Here is a 25,643-nt window from a genome sequence, read left to right as displayed (position 1 = left end):
ACATATTCCTCATATGTCTGGGCTATGGGGTAGAGTGGCAAGACGAAAGCCTTTTCTTACGAAGAAAAACATCCAAGCCAGGCTATGTTTTGCAAAAACACATCTGAAGTCTCCCAAAAGCATGTGGGAAAAGGTGTTATCGTCTGATGAAAACAAGGTTTAACTTTTTGGCCATAAAAGATATGTTTGGCACAAAAACAACACTGCACATCACCAAAAGAACACCATACCCACAGTGAAGCATGGTGGTGGCAGCATCTTGCTTTGGGGCTGTTTTTCTTCAGCTGGAACTGGGGCCTTAGTTAAGCTAGAGGGAATTATGAACAGTTCCAAATACCAGTCAATATTGGCACAAAACCTTCAGGCTTCTGCTAGAAAGCTGAACATGAAGAACTTAATCTTTCAGCATGACAACGACCCAAAGCATACATCCAAACCAACAAAGGAATGGCTTCACCAGAAGAAGATTAAAGTTTAAGGAATGGCCCAGCCAGAGCCGAGACCTGAATCCGATTGAAAATCTGTGGGGTGATCTGAAGAGTTCTGTGCACAGGAGACGCAATCTGACAGATTTGGAGTGGTTTTGCAAAGAAGAGTGGGCAAATCTTGCCAAGTCAAAATGTGCCATGCTGATAGACTCACCCAAAAAGACTGAGTGCTGTAATAAAATCAAAAGGTGCTTCAACAAAGTATTAGTTTAAGGGTGTGCGCACTTATGCAATCATATTTTATTTTTATATTTTTTCTTCCCTCTACCTAAAATATTTCAGTTTGTTTTTCAATTGAGTTGTACAGTTTATAGGTCACATTAAAGGTGGAAAAAGTTCTGAAATTATTTATTTTTGTCTTTTTTTTTTTTTTTTTTTTACTTTTTTTTTTTTATCACAGAAACCTGACATTTTAACAGGGGTGTGTAGACTTTTTATATCCACTGTATATATACTGAAGCTAATAAATAATAATTTTTATTTTTATCTTATACACACAATAACAAATCAAACATTTCTGGCTGCTATAATTTAAGCTTGTGAGGCCCTGTTATATAAAGATAAAATTGTAATTGAAAATGACAAACTAGAAGAAGCTAACACAGCTGTGCATAATGGGACACTGACTACAAGCAAGTGACATACATCAGGTGTCAGCTGAGATTGTCGTGTTTATATAAATGTGCAGAAAGTGATGATCAGTAAGTTGTTGCTAATTTTTGTAAATAGTAAATTGAGGTAAGTCGTGTTTTTTTTTAACAAATATTCTCACTTTGTTGATTCTACGGACGTGACACGTTCAGATGGCTCAGCAGTTGAGCACAGAGGAGAACCGTACGTGTGTTATCAGGTGAAGACTGAGCAGGATGAAGTTCCTATAAATACGGCTACAGGTGATTAGTGCATATTAAGTAACGGACAAATTCTAGGACGTCTTAATTTTCTCTGCTATATGTTGTGTCTATGATACTTCGGTTACAGGGGATTGTGCATATATGTTGTGTCTGATTTACACCTGCTGTATATGAGTGTGTACGTATGTTACGTGCAAATGTGCATGTGTGTTTCTGATGCATGGTAGTAACAGGTAAGTGCACATGTATATTGTTTGTGTGAAGTACACAGGTTACAGGCAAGTGAGTATGTGTAAGGTGCATGCGGGTTACAGGTTAGTGTGTACATATGTTGTGTCTGAGGGATGTAGGGTACAAACTACTTACACATACATGTATTCTTAGTGTAAAGGCCATATGTATATGACGCCTACAGATGTTTCAGCGGTTGAGCACAGAGGAGAATCGCATGCGTGTGATCAGGTGAAGACTGAGGAGGATAAAGTTACTATAAATACAGTCACAGGTGATTAGCTCATATTAAAGGGACAGTCAACACCAGAATTTTTGTTGTTTTAAAAGATAGATAATCCCTTAATTATCCATTCCCCAGTTCTGCATAACCAACACAGTTATAATTATACACGTTTTACCCCTGTGATTACCTTGTATCTAAGCCTCAGCAAACTGCCTCCTTATTTCAGTTATTTTGACAGATTTGCGTTTTAGCCAATCAGTGCTCACTCCTCGGTAAATTTACGTGCATGAGCTTAACGTTATCTATATGAAACACATGAACGAACGCCCTCTAGTGGTGAAAAACTGTCAAATGCAGAGGCGGCCTTCAAGGTCTAAGAAATTAGCATATGAACCTCCTAGGGTTAGCTTTCAACTAATACCAAAGAACAAAGCAAAATTGGTGATTAAAGTAAATTGGAAAGTTGTTTTAAATTTTTTGGACTTGACTGTCCCTTTAAGTAAATGGAAGATGATGTGACATTTTGTCTAGTGTGTGTGTGTGTGTGTGTGTGTGTATATAGCAGGTATAGTTTCTCAGAAGGTTACACAGCAGGTATTATAGCACTACAGCTGCAGTAGTACTAGGTCTGGGCCACATAGACAAGCTGTGTGTGCTGATACACAGGTATAATTATAGCATTACAGCTGCAGTAGTACTGGGTCTGATCTCATATAGACAAGCTGTGTGTGCTGATACACAGGTATAATTATAGCATTACAGCTGCAGTAGTACTGGGTCTGATCTCATATAGACAAGCTGTGTGTGCTGATACACAGGTATAATTATAGCATTACAGCTGCAGTAGTACTGGGTCTGATCTCATATAGACAAGCTGTGTGTGCTAATACACAGGTATAATTATAGCATTACAGCTGCAGTAGTACTGGGTCTGATCTCATATAGACAAGCTGTGTGTGCTGATACACAGGTATAATTATAGCACTACAGCTGCAGTAGTACTGTGTCTGTGTTCCATAGACAAGCTGTGTGTGCTGATACACAGGTATAATTATAGCATTACAGTTGCAGTAGTACTGGGTCTGATCTCATATAGACAAGCTGTGTGTGCTGATACACAGGTATAATTATAGCAATACAGCTGCAGTAGTACTGGGTCTGATCTCCTATAGACAAGCAGTGTGTGCTAATACACAGGTATAATTATAGCATTACAGCTGCAGTAGTACTGGGTCTGATCTCCTATAGACAAGCAGTGTGTGCTAATACACAGGTATAATTATAGCATTACAGCTGCAGTAGTACTGGGTCTGATCTCATATAGACAAGCTGTGTGTGCTGATACACAGGTATAATTATAGCACTACAGCTGCAGTAGTACTGTGTCTGTGTTCCATAGACAAGCTGTGTGTGCTGATACACAGGTATAATTATAGCATTACAGTTGCAGTAGTACTGGGTCTGATCTCATATAGACAAGCTGTGTGTGCTGATACACAGGTATAATTATAGCACTACAGCTGCAGTAGTACTGGGTCTGATCTCATATAGACAAGCTGTGTGTGCTGATACACAGGTATAATTATAGCACTACAGCTGCAGTAGTACTGGGTGTGAGTCACATAGACAAGCTGTATGTGCTGATATACAGGTATAATTATAGCACTACAGCTGCAGTAGTACTGGGTGTGAGTCACATAGACAAGCTGTATGTGCTGATGCACAGGTAGAATTATAGCACTACAGCTGCAGTAGTACTCTGTCTGTGTTACATAGACAAGCTATGTGTGCTGATATATGGGTATAATTTTATTACAAGACCAGAGACTCATATTTTGCTTAAAGGACCAGTCAATATAGTAGATTTGCATAATCAACAAATGCATGATAAGACAATGCAATAGCACCTAGTCTGAACTTCAAATGAGTAGTAGATTTATTTTTAAAATAAATTGCAAAGTTATGTCATGTGACAGCCATCAGCAAATCACAAAGGCATAAACGTATATGCTGTGAATTCTTGCACATGCTCAGTAGGAGCTGGTGACTCAAAGTGTAAATATAAAAAGACTGTGCATATTTTGTTAATGGAAGTAAATTGGAAAGTTGCATGCTCTAACTGAATCAGAGTATACAGAAATAAATAAATACAAAGAAAAACCATGAGGACCACTAAAGACAGCTTCATCCTTACATTAACACGTTTTACTAGTCTCAAAGTAAAATCTTCTGCAAACAAGGTATTTTATTCCCCTAATTTCTCTGACCAGGCCAGGAAAAAGTAGAGGCCACTTTCCTGGCGTATCCACCTGTACATAAAGGCCTTGCTATTACTAAAATCCACAATCAAATTACTCCAATTGGGGCTCTCAGTTTAATTACCCAAGATCCCTCAACTAGTTTCTTCCCTTCCCAAGCAAGACCTTGGGGCCAAAGAGGACCATGTAGCAGAGCCAGATCCTGCAGGTAAATACTTTTCCTCTATCTCCCCCTTCTTTTCAGCATATAGTTGGTGGCAGACTTGCTCTTTTTATCGAAAATTGGTATCTTAAAACTTCAGACCTTTTGGATTTTTCAAGCAGTGAAAGTATTAATAGAATTAATTTCTATCCCTTCTCAAATTGTAAGACCAAATCCTATCATTATGTTTTACAAAAACAACAATTCTGATTCCGAAAGAGATTAAAAATCTTTTTCTCAAAAAAGCAATTTTACCTTTTTTTTTTCCAGATTCAAAAGCTTTTTATCTATGCAACCTTTTTCTTGTAAAATGGAAAAACGGTAAATTCCGTCCTGTTATCAATTTAAGAACTCTAAAATTTTTCGTTATCATCGTTTCAAAATGGAAGGCATTCACCTTCTTCGATAATGCCGATTGGATCTGTCAGACGCTTATCTCACAGTTCCAATCGAACCTCAACATTGGACATTTCTCATTTTATGTTGTGAAAACCAACTTTGAAATTGTACCTGCCTTCCTTTTGGCCTTTCCTCAGCACCCTCGATTTTCGCAAAACTTTTGAAACCAGTGGTATCTTGGTTAAGGCTTCGAGGAATTAGTTTAATCATTTATCTAGACAATATATTGATTATGAATCAGAATTTTTGTTTCTCTTCAGAAATACCTAAACATTACCATCAATCTCCTTCAGAACCTTGGTTTTATAATAAACAAGGAAAATCTGTCCTCTCTTCAGTAAAGAACCTTGTTTTTCTAGGTTTTCATATAGATACAACAACTACTTTAAAGGTACATGAAACCCAAAATTTTTCTTTCATGATTCAGATAGAGAATACAATTTTAAACAACTTTCCAATTTACTTATATTATTTAATTTTCTTCCTTCTCTTGTTATCCTTTTGAAAGGTTTATCTAGGCACGCTCAGGGGCAGCAGAGAGCCTAGGTTCTAGCTGTTGATGTGTGTGTGTGTGTATGTATGTGTGTGTGTGTGTATATATATATATATATATATATTTATATATTTAATTGTGATTGGCTCGGCCATGTGTTCAGTTAGAAACCAGTAGTGCATTGCTGCTCATTCAACAAATGATTCCAAGAGAAAGAAACAGATAATAGAAGTAAATTAGAAAGTTGTTTGAAATTGTATTCTCTATCTGAATTATGAGAGATTTTTTTTTGGGTTTCATATTCCTTTTTAAGTCTTCCTTCTCCGAAAATAAAGAATATAAAGAAAGAGATTTCGAGCACTCTTTCCAAACTATTTGTTTCTTTAAGAACTAAAGCTAGAATAGAAGGGTTACTTTCATCCTCTATTCAGGCTATATTTCCTGCCGCCTTTCATTATCGAGAACATCTTATGCTCATCTCATTCTATTATCTTTGGAAGCCAAAGAGGAACTCGAATGGTGGCTTTCTCACATGGAAGCTTGGAATGGAAGAGCAATTTTTGGGAAAATTCCAGATCTTATAATAAAATCTGACGCAAGTCGGTCAGGATTGGGGTCTATTTTTATTTTTTTTTATTATTATTTTTACAGGAGGAAAATTGTTCTCTGTCAGAAACTATTTCACATCAATTGTTTAGAACTTTTGGCTGGTTCTTTTGCAGTAAAGAGTTTTGTGAAGGGTTCTTCTTCGCATGGACAACATCTCAGCAGTACAATATTTATTTAAATGGTTTCAGAGGTACCCAATCCAGAAATCTCTCAAATATTACCAAAACATGTATTCACCTTTTGCCTAAACAGGAATATAGATGTGAAAGTAGAATATTTCTGCAGACTGGGGCTCACGTCATTTTGAAGGACTCAAGTGATTGGAAATTGAACAGGGAAGATTTTCTTTCTCTTCATAAGTTCTCTCTAAATTTATTTGCTTCTCGCTTGAATTTCCAATTGTGTCCGTACTTCAGTTGGTGCCAAGACCCAGAAGCCAAAGCTATAGATGCTTTTCTCCATCATTGGCCTTCTCTATCAGCCTATGCATTTCCTCCCTTTTCAATGATTGCGAGAACTCTTTTTGATTATTCGTCTGGATCTCCTTTCCTTGACAATAATCGCTTCACTGTGGCCGGCCCAACCCTGGTACCCATCTCTTCTGGAGATGTCCTTCCAACTTCCCATTCTTCTCCCTCTTTTTCCCAGTCTTCTTTTGGACCCCAACAGCAATTTTCATGATCTCATTCTTCAACAATCGCTCAAACTGAGAGCTTGGACATTCTCAGGGAATCCTGGTCATGCAAATGACTTTCTGAAAGTGCTCTAATCCTTATGCAAGAGACATGGGCTCCAGGAGCCCGTAAATGCTACCTTTCCGCATGGTCCAGATGGTCTAGCTGGTGTATCCAACAAAATGTGGATCCCATTTCAGCTGTGAACCATATTTTTATTTCTCATTTATTTGATTTTGGTCTTGCTTATAGATCCATTAATGTTTCTCGTTCTGCTATTTCTGCTCATCATTCTTTAATTAATAATATTCCAGTTGGTAAACATCCTTTAGTTTGTAGACTTTTATAAGCCATTAAATAAATAAAAAAAATCCCCAAAATATAATTTCTTTTGGGACATGGATCTTGTTTTTTCTTTATTCAAATCTTGACCTTCTAATCATCTTTTGTCTCTTAAACAACTTTCCGCTAAATTTGCTACTCTATTATGTTTAATTTCATTTTGTAGAGTTTCTGATATCAAAGCTTTAGACTTTAATGCTAAACAATTCTCTCCTGAAGGTGTTGCTTTTCTTATATCTTTGCAGTACTAAAACTCTTTCTTCTTCTATATTCTACCCTTATTTTCCTGCTGATCCTTCTTTATGTGTTGTTAACGGTCTTAAAGAATATGAATCCAGAACTTTATATTTTAGAAAAATGTCTTCTAACAAACTTTTTAATTTCTTTTGTTCCCCCTCACTCTCCTGTTACTTCTTCCACTATTGCTAGGTGGGTTCAACAAACTTCTTTTCTTAATTTATTTTGTTAGTTTTCTTTAAACTAGCAAAATATGAGTCTCTGGTCTTGTAATAAATCTCTGATTATACTACCTTTTTAGTGACGGAATAATCTACAATTTTTATTAAAGACACAGAGATTGATATTTTATTTGGTATTATTATGCATTTTATTTTTCCTAGTTCCCAATCAATGAGGGTCTTCTAAGACAGAGGATTTTTACCTTCTACAGAATCTCCTACTTCATGATCTTCCAGATGGGATAAAGGCCTCGCCAGTTTCTTCTTCAATTGTTCCAAAGACCTTCTTCCTTTTATTCAAGTTTCTTCTGTTGGATTTTGAAGTACTGTGTTATTCTTTTTGGACTGTTGGAATTTTGCTCTTTTATGTTCTTCTCCATAAGCAACAATAAGAAAGAGGACTCTTACTTGTGTATTGGTCAGTTTGTAATCATATCCATTGTTCTGATTGGTCAGTTATTTGTATGCTGTTACCACACTGACTTCATTGTTTTTTCTTTGTATTTATTTCTGTATACTTTGAATTGCTGCATTGAGTAGTTAATGAAAGATTAATGCAAAATATTTGTCTCTGTTTTTTTTTATTAAAGATAGATTATTCCATCACTGAAGGTATAATAATTGGAATTATATCACTACAGCTGCAGTAGCAAGTAGCACTGGGTATGAGTCACATAGACGAGCTCTGTGTGCTGATACACAGGTATAATTATAGCATTACAGCTGCAGTAGTACTGGGTGTGAGATTGCATAGACAAGCTGTGTGCGCTGATACACAGTATAATTATAGCACAACAGCTGCAGTAGTACTGGGTCTCCGCTCACATAGACAAGCTGTGTGTGCTGATACACAGGTATAATTATAGCACTACAGCTGCAGTAGTACTGGGTCTGTGTCACATAGACAAGCTGTGTGTGCTGATACACCGTATAATTATAACACTACAGCTGTAGTAGTACTGGGTCTGTGTCACATAGACAAGCTGTGTGTGCTGATACACAGGTATAATTATAGCACTACAGCTGCAGTAGTACTGGATCTGATCTCGCACATAGACAAGCTGTGTGTGCTGATACACAGGTATAATTATAGCACTACAGCTAGGGTTGCCACCCGTCCCTTAAAATACAGAACACTTATAAGTTACACATGCTGTAGGGTGTGCAGGGAGGAATATGAATAGTGCTGTCCAGAAACACAATACATGTTCCTCCCTGCACACCCTGCAGCATGTGTAACTCATAAGTGTCCAGGAAAACATGGCTGAGGTGGCAACCCTAACTACAGCTGAAGTAGTACTGGGTGTGAGTCACATAGACAAGCTGTGTGTGCTGATACACAGGTATAATTATAGCACTACAGCTGCAGTAGTACTGGGTCTGATCTCATATAGACAAGCTGTGTGTGCTGATACACAGGTATAATTATAGCACTACAGCTGCAGTAGTACTGGGTCTGATCTCACATAGACAAGCTGTGTGTGCTGATACACAGTATAATTATAGCACTACAGCTGCAGTAGTACTGGGTCTGAGTCACATAGACAAGCTGTGTGTGCTGATACACAGTATAATTATACCACTACAGCTTCAGTAGTACTGGGTCTGTGTCACATAGACAAGCTGTGTGTGCTGATACACAGGTATAATTATAGCACTACAGCTGCAGTAGTACTGGATCTGATCTCACATAGACAAGCTGTGTGTGCTACTGTGCTGATACACAGGTATAATTATAGCACTACAGCTGCAGTAGTACTGGATCTGAGTCACATAGACAAGCTGTGTGTGCTGATACACAGGTATAATTATAGCACTACAGCTGCAGTAGTACTGGGTCTGATCTCACATAGACAAGCTGTGTGTGCTGATACACAGTATAATTATACCACTACAGCTTCAGTAGTACTGGGTCTGATCTCATATAGACAAGCTGTGTGTGCTAATACACAGGTATAATTATAGCATTACAGCTGCAGTAGTACTGGGTCTGATCTCATATAGACAAGCTGTGTGTGCTGATACACAGGTATAATTATAGCACTACAGCTGCAGTAGTACTGGATCTGATCTCACATAGACAAGCTGTGTGTGCTACTGTGCTGATACACAGGTATAATTATAGCACTACAGCTGCAGTAGTACTGGATCTGAGTCACATAGACAAGCTGTGTGTGCTGATACACAGGTATAATTATAGCACTACAGCTGCAGTAGTACTGGGTCTGAGTCACATAGACAAGCTGTGTGTGCTGATACACAGGTATAATTATAGCACTACAGCTGCAGTAGTACTGGGTCTGTGTCACATAGACAAGCTGTGTGTGCTGATATACAGGTATAATTATAGCACTACAGCTGCAGTACTACTGGGTCTGTGTCAGATAGACAAGCTGTGTGTGTGCTGATACACAGGTATAATTATAGCACTACAGCTGCAGTACTACTGGGTCTGTGTCAGATAGACAAGCTGTGTGTGTGCTGATACACAGGTATAATTATAGCACTACAGCTACAGTAGTACTGGGTCTGTGTCACATAGACAAGCTGTGTGTGCTGATATACAGGTATAATTATAGCACTACAGCTGCAGTACTACTGGGTCTGTGTCAGATAGACAAGCTGTGTGTGTGCTGATACACAGGTATAATTATAGCACTACAGCTGTAGTAGTACTGGGTCTGTGTCACATAGACAAACTGTGTGTGCGTGCTGATACACAGGTATAATTATAGCTCTACAGCTGCAGTAGTACTGGGTCTGTGTCAGATAGAGAAGCTGTATGTGCTGATACACGGGTATAATTATAGCACTACAGCTGCAGTAGTACTGGGTCTGTGTTACATAGACCAGCTGTATGTGCTGATACACAGGTATAATTATAGCACTACAGCTGCAGTAGTACTGGATCTGATCTCACATAGACAAGCTGCGTGTGCTGATACACAGTATAATTATAGCACTACAGCTGCAGTAGTACTGGATCTGATCTCACATAGACCAGCTGTATGTGCTGATACACAGGTATAATTTAGCACTACAGCTGCAGTAGTACTGGGTGTGAGTCACATAGACAAGCTGTGTGTGCTGATACACAGGTATAATTATAGCACTAGAGCTGCAGTAGTACTGGGTCTGATCTCACATAGACAAGCTGTGTGTGCTGATACACAGTATAATTATAGCACTACAGCTGCAGTAGTACTGGGTCTGTGTCACATAGACAAGCTGTGTGTGCTGATACACAGGTATAATTTAGCACTACAGCTGCAGTAGTACTGGGTGTGAGTCACATAGACAAGCTGTGTGTGCTGATACACAGGTATAATTATAGCACTACAGCTACAGTAGTACTGGGTCTGTGTCACATAGACAAGCTGTGTGTACTGATACACCGTATAATTATAACACTACAGCTACAGTAGTACTGGGTCTGTGTCACATAGACAAACTGTGTGTGCTGAAACACAGGTATAATTATAGCACTACAGCTGCAGTAGTACTGGGTGTGATCTCGCATAGACAAGTTGTGTGTGCTGATACACAGGTATAATTATAGCTCTACAGCTGCAGTAGTACTGGGTCTGTGTCAGATAGAGAAGCTGTATGTGCTGATACACAGTATAATTATAGCACTACAGCTGCAGTAGTACTGGGTGTGAGTCACATAGACAAGCTGTGTGTACTGATACACAGGTATAATTATAGCTCTACAGCTGCAGTAGTACTGGGTCTGTGTCACATAGACAAGCTGTGTGTGCTGATACACAGGTATAATTATAGCACTACAGCTGCAGTAGTACTGGGTCTGTGTCACATAGACAAGCTGTGTGTGCTGATACACAGGTATAATTATAGCACTACAGCTGCAGTAGTACTGGGTCTGTGTCACATAGACAAGCTGTGTGTGCTGATACACAGGTATAATTATAGCACTACAGCTGCAGTAGTACTGGGTTTGTGTCAGATAGAGAAGCTGTATGTGCTCTCTACACAGGTATAATTATAGCACTACAGCTGCAGTAGTACTGGGTCTGTGTTACATAGACCAGCTGTATGTGCTGATACACAGGTATAATTATAGCACCACAGCTGCAGTAGTACTGGGTCTGATCTCACATAGACAAGCTGTGTGTGCTGATACACAGTATAATTATAGCACTACAGCTGCAGTAGTACTGGGTCTGATCTCACATAGACAAGCTGTGTGTGCTGATACACAGTATAATTATAGCACTACAGCTGCAGTAGTACTGGGTCTGATCTCACATAGACAAGCTGTGTGTGCTGATACACAGTATAATTATAGCACTACAGCTGCAGTAGTACTGGGTGTGAGTCACATAGACAAGCTGTGTGTGCTGATACACAGGTATAATTATAGCACTACAGCTGCAGTAGTACTGGGTCTGTGTCACATAGACAAGCTGTGTGTGCTTATACACAGGTATAATTATAGCACTACAGCTGCAGTAGTACTGGGTCTGATCTCACATAGACAAGCTGTGTGTGCTGATACACAGTATAATTATAGCACTACAGCTACAGTAGTACTGGGTCTGTGTCACATAGACAAGCTGTGTGTACTGATGCACCGTATAATTATAACACTACAGCTGTAGTAGTACTGGGTCTGTGTCACATAGACAAACTGTGTGTGCGTGCTGATACACAGGTATAATTATAGCTCTACAGCTGTAGTAGTACTGGGTCTGTGTCAGATAGAGAAGCTGTATGTGCTGATACACAGGTATAATTATAGCACTACAGCTGCAGTAGTACTGGGTCTGTTTCACATAGACAAGCTGTGTGTGCTGATACACAGGTATAATTATAGTACTACAGCTGCAGTAGTACTGGGTCTGTGTCACATAGACAAGCTGTGTGTGCTGATACACAGGTATAATTATAGCACTACAGCTGCAGTAGTACTGGGTCTGTGTCACATAGACAAGCTGTGTGTGCTGATACACAGGTATAATTATAGCACTACAGCTGCATTAGTACTGGGTCTGAGTCACATAGACAAGCTGTGTGTGCTGATACACAGGTATAATTATAGTACTACAGCTGCAGTAGTACTGGGTCTGTGTCACATAGACAAGCTGTGTGTGCTGATACACAGGTATAATTATAGTTCTACAGCTGCAGTAGTACTGGGTCTGTTTCACATAGACAAGCTGTGTGTGCTGATACACAGGTATAATTATAACACTGCAGCTGCATTAGTACTGGGTCTGATCTCATATAGACAAGCTGTGTGCTTTGATACACTGGTATACAACAGTACATAGGAAATATTGTGAGGTTTAGTACAGGAACTGGAGGAATAGTAACACGAGGACTGGAATCTGTACTCAACCTGAGACTACTTAAGTGTCTGTGGAGATTACTTAGGAGCAGGAATCTATATTTAAGCAGGAGATCTTCCGTCCCTCTCTGGCATCTTTTCTTCTTTTGAAAGCACCAAAAGGCGACTTCTTTGTCCCCAAAATACTTGTTCCTATGAGTTATTCTATTGTCCCTTACACTCATAATGCAGAGTAATTAAAGGAAGTGCAAATGTAATTGTTGAACACTTACCTGTTTTATGGTTATTAATCAGTTTCCTTTAAAAATTTAGAGACAAAATATGTATGGGAATAATAAATCTGTACAACAAAGTAATATCCTGCTGTAATTACAGGGCGTGTGGAGGAAAACCCGGGCACTGGGCTATTAAAAGTGAAGGAGGAGGATGAGACGGAAGACATGAAAAGTCATCAGACTGAAATACATTGCTCCCTCCCTGCCGGTGAGTAGTAATACGTGAGAGTCTGCCGGGGCTGTGCACACAGTTACTTACTGCTCTCCCTCTCTGCCGGTGAGTAGTAATACGTGAGAGTCTGCCGGGGCTGTGCACACAGTTACTTACCGCTCTCCGTTGTAGTTTACTGTCCGGTTTATAAGCACAGATAAAAAAATGAGTTTAACCCATGGTGTATTTTTATACTATAATATAGCGGAGCACAGCCCAGAATAAAGATTAAAAAGTAGAAGAATTGAGGGAAAGTTATCAGTGTGATTTTAGTGCTTTTATGTTTTATGGTAAAGTTTTATATATTTGTACAGATGAAGATTACGCTGATATAGTGAAAGTGGAGATAACAGAAGATCTGTTTGTGAGACGTCAGCTGGGAGCCCAGGATGGGAAAACCTGTGACAGTATCAGCCCAGGTGAGAGTGCATGTGTGCACGTGTGTTGTTTGTGAGGCATGTGGTTTACAGGTGAGAGTGCATGTGTATTTTGTCTGAGGGATGTGAGTTATAGGTGAGTTTACATGTGTGTTGTGTGTGTGAGGGATATACCAAATGAAAACAATTCACAGCACGTTTCTTAAAACTAAGGATGCACCGATACTAGTATTGGTACCGATACCAAGTACTTTCACCAGTACTTGTGCAAATGCACCGATACCTGTAGATCTTACTGGTACGCCATCTTGTGGCGTTTTTTCAAACTTCATGTTCCCATTTCATTTTAAGCTGGAGTAGAGACTTAACTAAAAATTGTTCACTTCTGTTCTGCCAATAAAAATTGCTGTTATTTGTAATATTGTACGTTCAAGAGCAGTGCTCCAAAAGCTGCTATACAGCTGGAAGCCTACCTGGAAAAGATCACTGTCCCTCATTCACTCAAACCCCTGAAGTACTGGGCAGTTAATAAACTGAGATTTAATGGCCCTTAATTATCTTTCTGCCCCATGCAGTAGTGTGGAAAGTGAAAGACTGTTCAGCTTAGTGTCAAACGTCCTTACTGATCAAAGAAACAGACTTATAGCTGAACATGCAGAGATGATTCTGTTTATTAAGAAGTTGCCACTAACTTTTGAAAAACGTATTCTAATTGCTAGATTGCCTGTTATACTGCTAGTTCTCATCTTGCACAATAATGCTCAAAACACACTGTACTCTGAGGAACATCCTTAGCTTATATAATTGCAGGAAGAATGTTCATAGGACATATTAAGTTAATTCCTATGAACACTCATCCTACAATTATAGGACTAGATTACATTTGATTGGTAAGCTTTACCAATGCTCTGTCCACATTTCCAACTCCATAGACTTTAATGGAGTTGGACATGTAATGAGAGCATTGGTAAAGCTTACCAGTCAATGTAATCTATCCCACAGTGTTCCTCATGATTAAACAGTGCACTGTTTTATATTTTTAACTGTATTGCACTTTTGGCTGGTTGTGATTTTACATTTATTATGTATTGTTGTTGATATTATTAATATATTTTATTGTAATATTTTTATATATAAGTGTTCTGTGAAACTTCTTTGAGTTTTTACAACTTTGTGACAACAAGCAAATACAACTGTTTTATTATTACATAATGTCTTTTGAGTTACAGTTCTTCATAATTATAAAGAAGCTTTCTTAAATTATTAGCCTGTATTGTGCTTGAGAAACTGTCACAAGACATAAAAAAAAAAAAAAAGTATCCGTAATTGGTATCGGCGAGTATTTGAAATAAAGTATTGGTACTTGTAGTCGGTCTTTAAAAAAAAAATGGGATCGGTGCAACTTTACTTAAAACATTCTTTTATTATGATAGCAATGTTTCAGCCTGTACGCCCTTAATCAAACATGATTAAGGGCACACAGACCAGAAACGTTGCTATTTTTTGTGTGCTATCATAATAAAAGAATGTTTTAAGGAAGGTGTTGTGACTTTGGATTATTTGGATTATCATTAGCATTGGGAGCTTTGCAGAGGCTGCAGTTTACAGCGGCACCTGATACCGTAAATGCTGTTGCTGAGTGTGTGTCAGGGACACGGGTTACAGGAGAGTGTGCACGTTTGTTGTGTCTCAGTTATGCAGATTGCAGGTGAGTGTGCATGTATGTTTAGTCTGAGGGATACAGGTTACAAGAGAGTGTGCACGTGTATTGTGTCTCATTTATGTGGATTACAGCTGAGTGTGCATGTATGTTTAGTCTGAGGGATACAGGTTACAAGAGAGTGTGCACGTGTATTGTGTCTCAGTTATGTGTATTACAGGTGAGTGTGCATGTATGTTTAGTTTGAGGGATACAGGTTACAAAAGAGTGTGCACGTGTGTTGTGTCTGTTATGCAGATTACAGATAAGTGTGCATGTATGTTTAGTCTGAGGGATACAGGTTACAAGAGTGTGCACGTGTATTGTGTCTCATTTATGTGGATTACAGGTGAGTGTGCATGTATGTTTAGTCTGAGGGATACAGGTTACAAGAGAGTGTGCACGTATGTTGTGTCTCCGTTATGCAGATTACAGGCGAGGGTGCACGTATGTTTATGACAATAAAATGTTAAGGAACAGGGCTATCAAAAGCTTAAAAGTAACTACAACCAATGTATCATAAGATATTTTATTGGAAACAAGGCTGAATTGCCTTAAAACAAGATGCCATATACTTGCTACTATAATGTAAGATATCTACAGTGACCGGTCACAAAAAAATCATACTTTTAAATACTCTAAAATGGCCTATAGATAAGGCTACAAATACATATACATATGTAAAACCTATATTAATATGTAACAATATAACAAGATCCGGTTGACTTGAGCGAATGTTGTTGTATACACGTATATTGGATCTGAAAGTGGCGGATTTCTCTAATATCCGTTTTATAAAACTGTGGCGTCTATAATGACTGTATTATACAGAACAGGAATAAGTCTTTAAAGTCATTGGATAAGATTCCCTTATAACAGGTATGATACTGTGATAAAGCTCCTCAATATCACTTGATATTATCACTCGATAATCACACCCCCACTATGCGGGTATAAGGGAAACTAGGTATAGGTGTCGTTACAGGTGATAGGATATTTTCAATCGCTGGTAAGCTCAGTCTTTTTGGTGTAAAAACACTTACTTGAATCTTCCAATATATGTCAGTTTCTTACCCGCCTGGTCTAGTGGTATTATCACACACACCTCCCTCAGCGTGTTATGTTCCACTCCTCTTACGGGTTGCGGCATTGCTGTTCCTATCACGTGTGTAATCTTAACCACGTGTGATCCTCCAACCAATGGGGGCTTCAGAAAATCGGCTTTTTAGAAATGAGGACTCGACGGTGTTGAGAGTATGGTTAACTCTGCCCAGAGTGTAGGCTTTAGTTTTTCTCAATCTGTTACTGAGTCAGAAGTCCCTTAGATCAACATGTTTCACCTTTTGCAAGGCTTTTTCAAGATAAAGGGCTAATTTCGATAGAGCCTTTAAATAACCTCCCCTCAATTTTGATTGGTCCAATTCTACAGTCTTTTAAGGTGGAATCTTCTTTTATAATTAAAGGTGGACACCTTTCTGTTGATTCCTATTACAGTGACAATCTCGCCAAATTCATGATAAAATGTTATATTTATTCCTCTATTGATCCACTCTAGTCAAAATGTATTTGTATCATCCAAGTTTTAAAATGCAAAACGTGTTAAAAATGTTAATTACTAACCCTACATAAAAATCAAGTATATGGCATATTTATTGTTTAAAACATAGAATAGTAACTCTGTATAAAACATGGAATATATACTTTTTATTGTATTTGATAATTTGCACCTCTTCTACCCTATCTGATTAAACCTCAATAAAGTATTGCTTGAAGACTACCAGGGGTACGATTTCTCGAATACAGACTCGGTCTTATTGACTATTCTATGTACATCTTATCATTCTAATCTAATAGAAAAGGGGTCAGATCAAATTCTGAGTTTAGTCCTGACAGGTACATAGTCCCCAATTCATGGATGAGTTCAGCTTCTTTTCTCAAAATTAATTTCTGATAGTCACCCCTCCCCCTACAATTTTTTTGTACCTTTTTTACTGCCCAACAAGTAATGTTCTTAGTGCTATTGTTATGAAAATGTTTGAAATGATCATATAAACGAGACTCTAATTTTCCATTTTTGATGTTATTTAGATGTTCTCTTATTCTGTCTCTATATGGTCTCGTCGTTTCTCCCAAGTATTGGAGTTTACACGAGCATTGTAATATGTATAAAACTCCTTTTGTCTCTACATCTGATACTATCTTTAATTTCATATTCCTTACCTGTACTTGTGGACGTAAATTTCTTTACTTTTTTTACTAGATTCACACGCCTTACAGCTGTAGCAGGGAAAAAAACCCACAAGATGTACATAGAATAGTCAATAAGACTGAATCTGTATTCGAGAAATTGTACCCCTGGTAGTCTTCAAGCAATACTTTATTGAGGTTTAATCAGATAAGGTAGAAGAGGTGCAAATTATCAAATACAATAAAATAATTAGTATAAATAGCTGCATGTTTTATTTGGTATACTGACGCAATATATAAGATAGCACATATAGAGGAAATTAGGGGGACAGAGTACCCCTCTATAAAAGTAGTGTTCACTCACTGGTAATATATTTAATATCATGCCTATTTAAGACAATTTATTTTCTAAACTACTAATGTTACAAGCTTGCTTGTGTACCCCTCAGTAAAAGTAGTGTCATCCTATAACAAATGTCTTTTAATTAAAGTAAATATTCCATGTTTTATACAGAGTTACTATTCTATGTTTTAAACAATAAATATGCCATATACTTGATTTTTATGTAGGGTTAGTAATTAACATTTTTAACACGTTTTGCATTTTAAAACTTGTATGATACAAATACATTATGACTAGAATGAATCAATAGAGGAATAAATATAGCATTTTATCATGAATTTGGCAAGATCGTCACTGTAATAAGAATCAACAGAAAGGTGTCCACCTTTAATTATAAAAGAAGATTCCACCTTAAAAGACTGTAGAATTGGACCAATCAAAATTGAGGGGAGGTTATTTAAAGGCTCTATCGAAATTAGCCCTTTATCTTGAAAAAGCCTTGCAAAAGGTGAAACATGTTGATCTAAGGGACTTCTGACTCAGTAACGGATTGAGAAAAACTAAAGCCTACACTCTGCGCAGAGTTAACCATACTCTCAACACCTTAGAGTCCTCATTTCTAAAAAGCCGATTTTCTGAAGCCCCCATTGGTTGGAGGATCACACGTGGTTAAGATTACACACCTGATAGGAACGGCAACACCGCAACCCGTAAGAGGAGTGGAACAATACACGCTGAGGGAGGTGTGTGTGATAATAATACCACTAGACCAGGCGGGTAAGAAACTGACATATATTGGAAGATTCAAGTAAGTGTTTTTACACCAAAAAGACTGAGTTTACCAGCGATTGAAAATATCCTATCACCTGTAACGACACCTATACCTAGTTTCCCTTATACCCGCATAGTGGGGGGTGTGATTATCGAGTGATAATATCAAGTGATATTGAGGAGCTTTATCACAGTATCATACCTGTTATAAGGGAATCTTATCCAATGACTTTAAAGACTTATTCCTGTACTGTATAATAGTCATTATAGACGCCACAGTTTTATAAAACGGATATTAGAGAAATCCGCCACTTTCAGATCCAATATACATGTGTATACAACATTCGCTCAAGTCAACCGGATCTTGTTATATTGTTAATACTGTTACATATACATATGCAAAACCTATATTAATAGGTATTTGTAGCCTTATCTATAGGCCATTTTAGAGTATTTTAAGTATTTTTTTTGTGACCGGTCACTGTAGATATCTTTGATAGAAGAGGAAGGCAGCACCTGTGGTTGTATTGTTGCGTTGCTTACTCCAAAAAATGAATACACCCCTTATATGTATAACACCCGCTTCAAATTTCAAAACATCACACAGGCCCCCAACAGTTCCGTTATGCATACGACCTGTATTCCGATGTGGCGCTGATTGTGGGGACCCACCGAAAACCTTCTGGGCTCCAAATCCCCTCTCTCCGTGTTCTGTGTGTCCACAGTGATAGCCTGGAGGTCGAGCCGCGGCGTGGGTCCCTACAGCGTCTAAGCGTGTGTAGGGTCGATCCGGAACTGTGTGACGTCACAAGTGGGAGCGGAAGAATCCGCAGGTGCGCTGAGTCCTCAACCAGGGAGGATCGTTGTTACAGCGTCGTACTGTGTCTTTGCAGGGGTGATTCACTGCTGCTCAGAAAGTGCAAGTACCCGTGCCTTTAAACATATCCATCAGGGTATAGCATCAAAGAAAGAGAGAGGAGGGACCGGGTAGTTTCCCAAACAAAAACGTCCTTTATTAAGGTAATAAAACAGGAGACACTTCGGATAAAGCTTAAATCCTTGGGGCAATGGTGTAGTGGTGGTTCCCCACGTACCCTAGTGCTAGGGTACGTGGGGAACCACCACTACACCATTGCCCCAAGGATTTAAGCTTTATCCGAAGTGTCTCCTGTTTAATTACCTTAATAAAGGACGTTTTTGTTTGGGAAACTACCCGGTGCCTCCTCTCTCTTTCTTTGATGCTATACACTGTAGATATCTTACATTATAGTAGCAAGTATATGGCATCTTGTTTTTAAGGCAATTCAGCCTTGTTTCCAATAAAATATCTTATAATACATTGGTTGTAGTTATTTTTAAGCTTTTGATAGCGCTGTTTCTTAACATTTTATTGTCATATTTCATACCTGATAGCATTTGGGGAAAGCTATCTATTGGTCCAGCATAGATAACTACTGGGGTAGCACTGTGGGAATTTCACTTTATTTGTTGCATGTATGTTTAGTCTGAGGGATACAGGTTACAGGAGAGTATGCATGTATATTGTGTCTGAGTTTCTTGGGTTACAGATAAGTGTGCATAATAAATTAGGTAATGGCCAAATAGTTATCTCATGTGCCCATAGTAACTTCTAGGTCATCACATGATTTTATTTATAATGAGAGAGATTGATACATCCCATGAGTACTATAAACATACACGTGTATTCTCACTGTACAGGCTGTATGGATGTGACGCCTACAAATGGTGCATCAGTTGAGCACGGAGGAGAACCTTATGTGAGTGATCAGGTGAAGACTGAGGAGGATGAAGTTCCTATAAATACGGCTACAGGTGATTAAGCTCATATTAAAGGGACGTGAAACACAACATTTTTCTTTCATGATTCAGGTAGAGCATACAATTTTAAACAATTTGCTTCTTTGATCAAATTTGCTTACTTTTCTTGGTATCCTTTTGTTGACGGTCTAGCAAATGCACTACTGAGAGCTAGTTGAACACATCATGTGAACCAATGACATGAGGCATATATGTGCAGCGACCAATCAGTAGCTAGCTCCCAGTAGTGCATTGCTTCTCTTGAGCCTACCTAGGTAGTCTTTTCAACAAAGAATACCTAGAGAATTAAAGGGACATGAAACCCAATTTTTTTCTTTCATGATTTAGAAAGAGCATGTCATTTTAAACAACTTTCTAATTTACTTCTATTATCTAATTTGCTTCATTCTCTTGATATCACTTGCTGAAAAGCATATCTAGATATGCTCAGTAGCTGCTGATTGGTTGCTGCACATAGAGACCTTGTGTGATTGGCTCCCACATGTGCATTGCTATTTATTCAACAAAGGATATTTAAAGAATTGAGCAAATTAGATAATAGAAGTAAATTGGAAAGTTGTTTAAAATTGCATGCCCTATCTGAATCATGAAAGTTTAATTTTGACTATACTGTCCCTTTTAAGCAAATAAGATAATAGAATTAAAATTGAAAGTTGTTTAAATTTGTATGCTATGTTTAAAGAGACATAAAACCCAAATTCTTTATTTCACGATTCAGATACAGAATGCAATTTTAAATATCTTTCAACTTTATTTCTATTACCTAGTTTGTTAGCTTTGTATGCTTTGTTGAAAAGTATACCTAGCTGCTGATTGGTGGCTGCACATATATGCCTTTTGTCATTGGCTTTAAGCTAGCTCCCAGTAGTGCATTGTGTCTCCTTCAACAAAGGATACCAAGAGAATTAAGCAAATTAGACAATAGAAGTAAATTGTACTCTCTTTCTGAATCATGAAATAAAAATGTTCATGTTCCTTTAATTTTTTACTTCACTGTCCCTTTAAGTAAAGGAAAGATTCTGTGCTGGTGACATGTAAGTAACAGTTTTATATTTACTCAGATGGTTACAGAGTGTGAAACTTAGGTAAACATTTAGCAAATACATTTTTTTTGCAAACATAATGAACCTGCTGACTTAGCCACAAAACTCTGTAATATTCCACTCTGCTCCTACCCGTAACTTCACAGCTGTTGTCAGCTTGGTAGATTTGGAAGTTTGGAAAATTGTCATTTAATTAATGTTTGATTAGTTTAAGCGTTTTCTTTTTGTTTTTTATCACCATGTATGTGACGGGTTTGAGGGGCACAGACCAGGGGTGAGTGTTCATGTGTGTGTGATATGTCAGGGACAGAGGGTTACAGTGAATATACATGTGTGTCATGTCTGGGGGATGAAGGGTACAGGCTAGGGTATATATGTGACATTCAGATATTATTACTTCCTTCTGCATTGCTAAACAGCTAAAATGTGACTATATTTATATGATTTATGCAGGTGATGTTAAGACTGAAGTCACACTTAATGCTGAACATAGTAATGATCTGTATGTAAAGAGTCAGCAGAAAGCTGTGAAGCAGGAAATCAGTGACAATATCAGTACAGGTGAGTGCACATGTTTGATGTGTCTGAGAGGTACAGATCATCTGCCCCACTAAGCACAGGGAGGTTTTTATTAAGGGATAGGGATAGGTTTTTAGAGCCCTCATCTGCTCCCAATAAAACCTATAGATGAAAATACAATGTAGTAGTGTATTCTTCCTAGAAATAACTTAGTATAGGAAATCATCTAGACTTTGTTTGATATTTCTTTTCATAAGATGAGAGTCCATAGGTGTTCATAACATATGGGATACATTTCCTGCCATTAGGAGGAGATCAAGAACCCTCACAAGAGCTTTAATCCCTCCCACCTCCTCTCCCCACTCAGTTTGTTCTTGGCCTCTGAAGAGAGAAGTTGAAAGAAGTCCTCTGCAAGCAAGATTTTATTATTTTCGATCTATTCATTTATTGGGAGCTCATACCTGACTTAAGACCCATTACCCCTCTTCCACCTTAGCTCAGGGAAGACCTAAGGATATTTTCTCCAAGATTCTGAGTGAAGTAGGGGTAAAGGTATACCTCATTTATAGTATGTCAGTACCCTCATGGGTAAATCTCAATAATTGCCCTCAGGCATCGCAGGGACCTTGTTCCTTAGCCTCCACCTAAGGGGTTGCAGGTATATCCCCAAGTATTCTCTGCAGTATATTTACTTGCACAGGAAGGGATCTCTACTGGATCAGAATTCTTTAAGGGAGAAAGGCCTCAGCAGGCTGATACGATACAGTGGAGGGTGCTGCAGTTCATGTAAGTGACTCAGACACTAAACACAGCCCAGGAACTTTCTCTAGTACTCTCCTTTTTATATGTACTATATAGTTCGGGGTTCACAGCCTTCACACGCTGGGGCCTATTTATCAACGTGTCAACCACAAATACGCCAGAATTCCGGGTCGTAATTGTTGCGAGATTGATCCGACCTAGTTATCAAACCCTCAAGACCGGCAAATGTTGAAATCTGTGACGTAACATACTATCCAGTGGTCTCAATCCGACCCATTTATCAAACATTTAACAGGTACGCTCGTATTTTTTCCGACGCAGCGTACCTGGTTTTCAATCCGCCACCCTTGAGGCCGCGGATGCCATAGAAATCAATGGGAGTCTGAAAGCACTAAAAGCTTATGTTCGATGCTGCAAGAGAATGAAGCATATCCCATTGATTTCTATGGTAGAAAACAAGTTACGTTTACACCTAACACCCTAACATAAACCCCAAGTCTAAACACCCCTAATCTGCCGCCCCCGACATCGCCGACACCTAAATAAAAGTTATTAAACCCTATTCCGCCGATCCCCAACATCGCCGCCACTAAATAAACATATTAACCCCTAAATCTCTGGCCTCCCATATCACCACCACTAACTTAACCTATTCCCCTAAACCGTTAGCCCCCCCACATTGCAAAAAACAAAATTAAGCTATTAACTCCTAAACATAACAACCCCCTAACTTTAAATTAGAATTGCAACATCCCTACCTTGATATAAATTAAAAAGTACCTGTAGAATTAAAATAAACTCATTTTAAACTATTAATTTATCTACCCTAACTATGATACTAAAATTAAATTAAACTAATTAAATAAACTAAATTACATATTGAAAAACCTAACCCTACTAAAATTATTTAAAGATACAATTAAACATTATTACAAAGTACTATATCCAAAAAAAAAATAAACGCTAAGTTACAAAAATAAAAAAACACTAAATTACTAAAAATAAAAAAAAAAAAATATCAAAATTTAAAATATTTACACCTAATCTAACAGCCCTATCAAAATAAAAAAAGCCCCCCAAAATAAAAAAATCCTAGCCGTCAATAAACTATCAATGGCCCTTAAAAGGGCGTTTTGTGGGGCATTGCCCCAAAGATATTGCACATCACAACTACTAAACTAAACCTATTAACCCCTAAACCACCCCCCCACATCGCAAAACACTAAATTAAACAATTAATCCCTAAACCTAACACCCCACCAACTTTAAATTAAAGTTACAATATAACTATCTTAAAATAAATAAATACGTACCTGTGAAATAAAAAAACCTAAGCTTAAACTATAAATAAACCTAAGATAACTATTAAAAAAAAAAAAAAAAAAAAAAACTAAGTTACAAAATTAAAAAATCCTAATACGAAAAAAAGTAAACTAACATTACAAAAAACCCTACTAAAATTAAAAAAAATAAATAAACGAAATTATCCAAAATAATGAAATTTGAACAGCCAATAGGATTTAAGCAGCGCGCATCCTATTGGCTGATTTGATCATTTCAGAAGAGAAGAAAAAGTGATTGGGATATCGCTATGCAGCTGCGAGTCTTATAAAGTGAAATAAATATATATTAGTTTGGATCTATTTTTATCTGAATATGAAGGTGTCCCTGTTTTGGGTTGTTCAATTATGGGATTACTATTTTGATATATAAGGATCCCCGGTTTATTTTGATCATATAACCTGGATGATAGAGTAATTTCTATATTTTTAAAATAGTCTTATGTCCTATGTTTTTTATATATAAGTATCTTATAGATATTATTATAAAATATGATGTAAAAGAAGAGAGAGGAGCAAGTGCTTTAAGATATATGTATTTTATTCCTATACAGATAAGGTTCTTATCGTATAATAGTTAACAATAAAATCTAACACATAGATGCTGGCATCTAGATTTAAAACCACATTAAAACAGTTTTTTATTTGAAATTTATACTTGTTATATTCTATCAGTATTACTGCTGGTTTTGGACTATAACCGTGGTTTTATGAAAGCAGCTCTGATTGGCAACATCTGATAAAAAACAAAAAGTTTCTATTCCTTGACATACATGTATCGTATATTTTGTTTGTTACAATTACAATTTTTCAGTGCAGATCTAGTTTTACAATATATTAGCTAGATGAGTGTGAATACCACGTATTTTTACTTAGACATTGATATTCCAGGTCTACGGTGGTTTGTCACAGCGGTAAATGGTAGTAAGTGGATTTATCTGTCATATATACGTGTATAAGCAGATTGTCTCTTGTTATAAAAACCTTTTTATATTGTCCATATTCTGGATCTCCTCCGTTAAAGTTGTGACCGGCCGGTCCTTTGGTGAAGTAGTTCCGTATGTTCTCCCTTGTTTTCTTTTTTTTGGTTAAAATCCGGGTTCTTCAGGTATTTCCTGATCCAATTGTGGATTTTCTCCTTGTGTCTGTGTAGCCCTTAAGCCAGGTGATTGAGGCTGGAGCGGTTACTGGATCCTTGGATAGGAATTACACATATGGAGTCTGTCCCTAGAAAGTGGGATATGGCTCGATGTACCTATCCTAGCCAGCCCGAACACGAGAAAGACCTCTCACCTGCTGGGTTCTGTGTTTAGATATCCTGTGACTGTCAGCAATCTCTAAGCGTTTCAGCCTGGGGCCTTTATCAAGATTTGATCATTTCAGCCAATAGGAATGCAAGGTACCCCAAATATAAAAGGGGTACCTTGCATTCAATCTTCAGTGTGCGGCGGATATCGCATAAGAGGAGGCTCCGCCCTGGATGTCGTCGTCACCGCCGGTCGTGCTCAGCTCCCTACCGCCACAGCTCCGCGCCACCGGGATGAAGATAAAAGATGCACCCACGATGGATGAAGATGTTGCCGCCTGGATGAAGATGGATGTCCGGACTTCAGGAAGTGAGTACATTTTTGGGGGTTAGGGTTAGTTTATTTATTTTATTTTTTTGGGGAGTGGGTTTTTTTTTTTTTTTTTAAATGGGCACTAAAGAACTGATTGCCCTTTTACGGGCAAT

At 37.9% G+C, this 25,643-nt stretch overlaps 1 protein-coding gene across 2 annotated transcripts in view; it reads left to right on the top strand.

The window, feature by feature from the left end:
• LOC128657261 (oocyte zinc finger protein XlCOF6.1-like) overlaps window positions 1-25,643 on the top strand; it is a 93,587-nt gene that overhangs the window by 3,349 nt on the left and 64,595 nt on the right. The window contains exons 3-7 of one of the 2 annotated variants that reach the window (XM_053711538.1): window positions 1,292-1,381; window positions 12,921-13,028; window positions 13,346-13,450; window positions 20,128-20,241; window positions 21,744-21,851. In XM_053711538.1, the coding sequence (XP_053567513.1) occupies window positions 1,292-1,381; window positions 12,921-13,028; window positions 13,346-13,450; window positions 20,128-20,241; window positions 21,744-21,851 (525 nt within the window). The remainder of the gene's footprint in view (window positions 1-1,291; window positions 1,382-12,920; window positions 13,029-13,345; window positions 13,451-20,127; window positions 20,242-21,743; window positions 21,852-25,643) is intronic. The other variant, XM_053711539.1, reaches the window with a different exon arrangement.

The sequence above is a fragment of the Bombina bombina genome, chromosome 4 (genome assembly GCF_027579735.1).
Source record: "Bombina bombina isolate aBomBom1 chromosome 4, aBomBom1.pri, whole genome shotgun sequence".
Lineage (NCBI taxonomy): Eukaryota > Metazoa > Chordata > Amphibia > Anura > Bombinatoridae > Bombina > Bombina bombina.
Note: the sequence above shows the minus strand (reverse complement) of the source record. Positions and strands in the feature narration are given on the sequence as shown.